Source organism: Citrus sinensis, chromosome 3, assembly GCF_022201045.2.
Source record: "Citrus sinensis cultivar Valencia sweet orange chromosome 3, DVS_A1.0, whole genome shotgun sequence".
NCBI classification, from domain to species: domain Eukaryota; kingdom Viridiplantae; phylum Streptophyta; class Magnoliopsida; order Sapindales; family Rutaceae; genus Citrus; species Citrus sinensis.
This window is the reverse complement of record NC_068558.1, coordinates 39,008,105-39,012,928: the sequence shown is the minus strand read 5'-3', so window position 1 is coordinate 39,012,928 and position 4,824 is coordinate 39,008,105. Positions and strand designations below refer to the sequence as shown.

At 32.3% G+C, this 4,824-nt stretch overlaps 1 protein-coding gene across 2 annotated transcripts; it reads right to left on the bottom strand.

Annotated features, from left to right (window-relative positions):
- Positions 1–262: 262 nt before the first annotated feature.
- On the bottom strand, positions 263–2,525 carry LOC102612475 (anthranilate N-methyltransferase-like). 2 transcript variants are annotated; one of them, XM_052436452.1, is made up of 4 exons: positions 2,051–2,525; positions 1,438–1,697; positions 1,223–1,287; positions 263–822 (listed from the first exon to the last, which is right to left on the bottom strand). In XM_052436452.1, the coding sequence occupies exons 1-4, from the start codon at positions 2,446–2,448 to the stop codon at positions 526–528; spliced, it is 1,020 nt and encodes a 339-aa protein (XP_052292412.1). In that variant the 5' UTR covers positions 2,449–2,525; the 3' UTR covers positions 263–525. The 2 variants fall into 2 exon arrangements, with proteins under 2 accessions (XP_052292412.1, XP_052292411.1); XM_052436451.1 differs by having other exon boundaries at positions 1,387–1,697; positions 2,051–2,524.
- Positions 2,526–4,824: the final 2,299 nt, after the last annotated feature.

Here is a 4,824-nt window from a genome sequence, read left to right as displayed (position 1 = left end):
AAGTCCTAAAATAATAAAATTCTAAAATCTTAAAATTCTTAAAATAACGTCCTACATCATTAGCTCTCAGTAGTTGTTTAATGAAAAATTAATATCTCTATAATTCATTTTCAATATATTTTCAGACTTTGTTCGATTCAGTTACTGTTTATTTTACTACGTTCAAAAATCAAACTTTATTACTTTAAATTATTAATTATATATTGCTGGTTTTTGCACAACATAACTTTGCAATAACCAGAAAAAGAAAAAAATAACAAAGTAAGATGAATACACTATTTTTTTCCTCGATAAAAAACCAGGTATCACATGCAGCAACAGTAAAAATTAAAATGGAAAAGATTACATAAGAGCTACCTTATAAGGCAGTCAATCTCCCTTAAAGAGACAGATGCTTATTGGATGAAAAAGAATACATAAGAGAAAAGCTAAGGGGAGAAGAAAAACTAAGTAACACAAACCAGAAATTGGTAACTCTCGAAAGAGAGTTGAGAAGATCTTTCCTAATAGAAATAAATCAATTTATTATTTGAGGAATTCCATAACATATAAATTGCATGCACCATATTCGTAGTTGACGCCTTTAAATCCAGCTTTGATTGCTAATTCACTGTATTCTTGTTTGGTCCGCTCTCTTCCGTGAGGAACTTGGAATAAACAAATTGTATCCAAAATAGAGATCTCCCTTGAAGTCGCGCTATTCTCAGGCACTTCTGGAATTGTTACATTAACATTAAGCAACTTCCCACCATCCGGAAGAGCTTTGTAACAATTTTTCAATAATTTCAAGGACTGCTCATCATCAAAACTACTAAGGACCCACTGCAAAAGTTTAATATTCATGTTAATTCTCATTCGATCTATTTTTCTGAATATCTTTGATCAATTTATGTTATTGAACAAAACATACGTATATAATCCAGAAAAATTGACACTTTGATCAGGAGCTAGTCAAGTAGTTTTTAAATAATCAATTTGGGCTTTTGGCCACCTCTTTACCACTAGAGAAAAAGAAAGAGAGAGAGTTTAAACCCCCCCCCCCCCTTAATTTATAGTTTTCATAATATTTTGGTATTCACTGTAAGTAATTTTGTGAAAGTTCTAATACCAAATGAGCATCGGGTTAATGTAAACCTACAAAATATTAGGGGAAAAAGTGTGATTCACCCTATATTGATTTTTCCTTATAATCATGATTTTAAATAACACACACATATATAACCTTCATCAAAATGGTATCTGCCTCAGGAACACTTTCAAAAAAGTCTCCACCTACATGTTCAATGCCTGAAAATTTTTTTTAAAAAAATAATTTTTGTTAGCTATCGTGTATGTCATCAACGAATTTCTAACAAAAATACTATATAAATTTTGTAAGTAACATACCGAGATAAGATGGGGCATTTTTTATAACATAAGGTAAATCATAATTAATACCCTTAATACGAGGGTATTTGGAAATTATCATGTTAAGAGTAGCTCCTAAGCCGCCGCCAACATCAACAAGCTTCTTAACATGCTCAAAGCCTTTGTATGATTCTAGGACCTTCTCCATGACAACACAAGTGTGGCCTAACATGCCAGTGTTGAAAACATCATTGAATCTTGAGTCAACGCCCATGTAATCGTAGATAGACATTCCATGCGCTTTATTAAACGCAGTTCCTCCTTCAAGAATTTGGTCTTTCAACCGAAACCTGAATTTTCCAAAATCCAAACACAGTTAGTAACAATTTTAGAAGCTTAGCTTGTAAAATTTGACCGCATAATTAACCAAGATAAAGAATACTTTATTAATTGTCTGTTACAATCAATCTTTTCTACTTTCATATTTCAAAAACGCTTGGACTTTAAACTGTTTTTGTCTTTTACCACAACAAAAGTAAAATAATTGAAGATAACCGTCTTTTAGCAGCTGACGGATTTTGATGGGTTCAAAACATGAGATGCAAATGATTAATTTTTGGATACAACTAGAAGGTCTTGACAATTTTCCTTAATTTATCAAAATTATCAAAGAAAAGAAAAGAGAAAAAATAATTCTATATACCAGTAATCCATGGGGACCTTGTCGAGACGCAAGGCCATGTAGGGACGCAACGATGCGCCGTTTTGATTATTGCGAACAAAGTATTTAGCAACAGAAGCAAGAGAGTAGAGCCTTTGTCCGTCAACAAAAGAGCAATGAAGAGCATTGTAGCTGACAAGAAGCCTCAGCACCCGATCTAACATCATGGCCGCAGCTTCAGGATTATTATCTTTCAAGGGAATTTGAGCCACAATCTCCGCAACCGAAAGCTTAGCACCAGCACCGGCTTTGCTTATGATCTCAAACACATCAAGCTCTACCACTGCATGCATAGCTGCAGGTAGCACTATGGCACCTGCCAGTTCCATTGCATATGAAAAATTATTTGTCTCTTCTTCCTGATCAGCCATAGAAGCCATGATTATAATTTGCTTCTTTCTTAATTGCTTGCTCCTGTTTTCCTTTTTTTCCACCGCTTTATATTGAATCAGTCAAGGCAGAGGTTCATCTATATTATATATCTGACCACCAATCATGCTCGTGTTCTCCTGGGCCCAGGCTACTGTTATTGACCACGAATAGTAACATGCAATGTTACTGTATTAGTAATAAATTAAAATTTATATAATATATGGACACATTGCACTACTCATCAAGTAAACTAGTTCAAACAATGAGAACTGAAGAAAAAAAAATCAAATAATTATGTGAGTACTAATAATTAACATAATTGATAAAATTTCTTGAACTGAAACAAAATTATTTGTTCGAACCGTTAATACAGATGGGAGAAAATTTTATTTACCATTGGATTAAACAAAGAAAATTTAAAATGAAACATTTGCAGGCCTCGATTTTAAATCAAATTCAATCCGAGATCTACAAATTACTAGACAATAACTACCAACTATCATCTTGTATATTTAGTAACGACCACACTCTTTGAAGAATGAATCCATCGGATATTTTTAGGGAAAAATATTTTATATTGTTCTAAAATAATTATTCAACAATTTTTAGTAATATAAAAATATTTGACATTATGATAAGTATTTTAAAGATACGAATACATGTAATTATCTAAATATATAGAGTATATATCTAAAACATTGTTATTCTATGTCAATTATCAGTGAGCTAAACATAAAAAAATGTCACTGCCGACCTATTAATAATAATGGTAACTCATTCTTTTGACAAAGTAGCGTTGTTAAACTAATAAAGGTAACCTAAAAAAGGTTATTCAATAATAACAACAATCAATTGTATGAACTTATTTGGTTAAGAAAACACTGTAAATATATACCTATTAAAAATTTGAAGTATATATAACACTTTCAAGATCATAAGTATAAAAATATTAGATTTAAATTATTTTAAGTTTGTAAAAATAAATAACTTACTGCTACACTTGACTTCAAAAAATGAAAAAACAAATATATTATTCTGACATTTACATTCACATCCATTCAAACTTCAGTTACATTCAAATCCTTTCAGATTTTAAATAAAAGAACAAACACTACCTTAGTTTTCTCTGTCCAAAAACTTACCACAACATGTAAATTAGTAAGTCTTCTTGTATTGATTATTAACATAAATAAATGGTAAAATTTCTTGAACTAAAAACAAAATTTTTGGTTGAACCTGTTAATGAGGATGGGAGAAAATTTTATTTGCCATTAGATCAAATAAAGAAAGTATAAATTGAAACATTTGCATTCACTATCACTCTTGGTGGTTAAACCAAATTCAATCTGGGATCAATATAGTACTAAATAACAACTACGTCAATTATCTTCTTTCGTATTTAGCAATAACCATAGAATAAGTTTTTGATCCTCACACTCTTTGAAGAATGAACGAATTAGATTTCTTTCTTAAAAAAAAAAACCTTAATTTTTATAAAAATAAATAGGAAAAAGGACACACACATCCCCATGGTTTTGGAAAATGATTACAAGAACCCCAAATTTTTAATAAGGGACACCAAACTTAAATTCTTGATGAATTGCTTGAATATGCAAGCAGCAGAGAAACAAACATACCTTTGTTTTTATTAAAGGAAGCTTAAAAATGAAATACAATTGTTTCAAATATTTATACATAAACTAAAAACAACGGTTGCTGGCTCAAGGTGCAGCTGAAAATGAATAAGACAAAGAGTGACAGCTGCACAGCCAATCATTGAAAACATTCTAGAAATTTCCAGCTTGCAGAGTTCACATGTTGATATTCCTCACCATAACAGTTTTGCCAGCTCATAGGATACACCTCACCTTCCTCATCAGCTGCTCTTTGGAAATGGTTGCTCAGGTGGCATGCCAGCAGGGCCTTGGGATCAAATGCTGGTTCTTCACAACCTGAATTCTCAACACCCTCTCTCAAACTTAAGGTCTTGTCAAAGACATTGAGTTTGCTTCGAAATTGACTGAACTTGTAGTAAGGCAGTGGTTTGGTCAAGACATCTGCAATTTGGTCTCTGCTGGCCACAAAGTTTATATCCAGCTCTCCTTGAGTAACTTTATCTCTAATGAAGTGTAAATCTATTTCAAAGTGTTTTGTTTTTGAGTGATACACAGGATTTGTGGCTATTGCTGCTGCACTTGTGCTATCACTCAGAATCATTGGAGTTCTCTGCATTTCAATCTTCAGCTCATCAAACAGAGAGTTAATCCAAGTGATTTCAGTGGTGCATAGAGCCATGGCTCTGTACTCTGACTCTGCTGTAGATCTTGCCACCATTCCTTGTTTCCTTGAGCTCCAAGCTACCAAATTATCTCCTAGGAACACAC

Excerpts from the sequence above, each read along its gene's own strand:
- LOC102612475 (XM_052436451.1), bottom strand. The coding sequence starts at position 2,448 with ATGGCTTCTATGGCTGATCAGGAAGAAGAGACAAATAATTTTTCATAT. Across the intron at positions 1,288-1,386 it reads AAATGCCCCATCTTATCTCG|GCATTGAACATGTAGGTGGA; the intron begins GTATGTTACTTA and ends AAAAATTTTCAG. Across the intron at positions 823-1,222 it reads CAGATACCATTTTGATGAAG|TGGGTCCTTAGTAGTTTTGA; the intron begins GTTATATATGTG and ends AAACTTTTGCAG.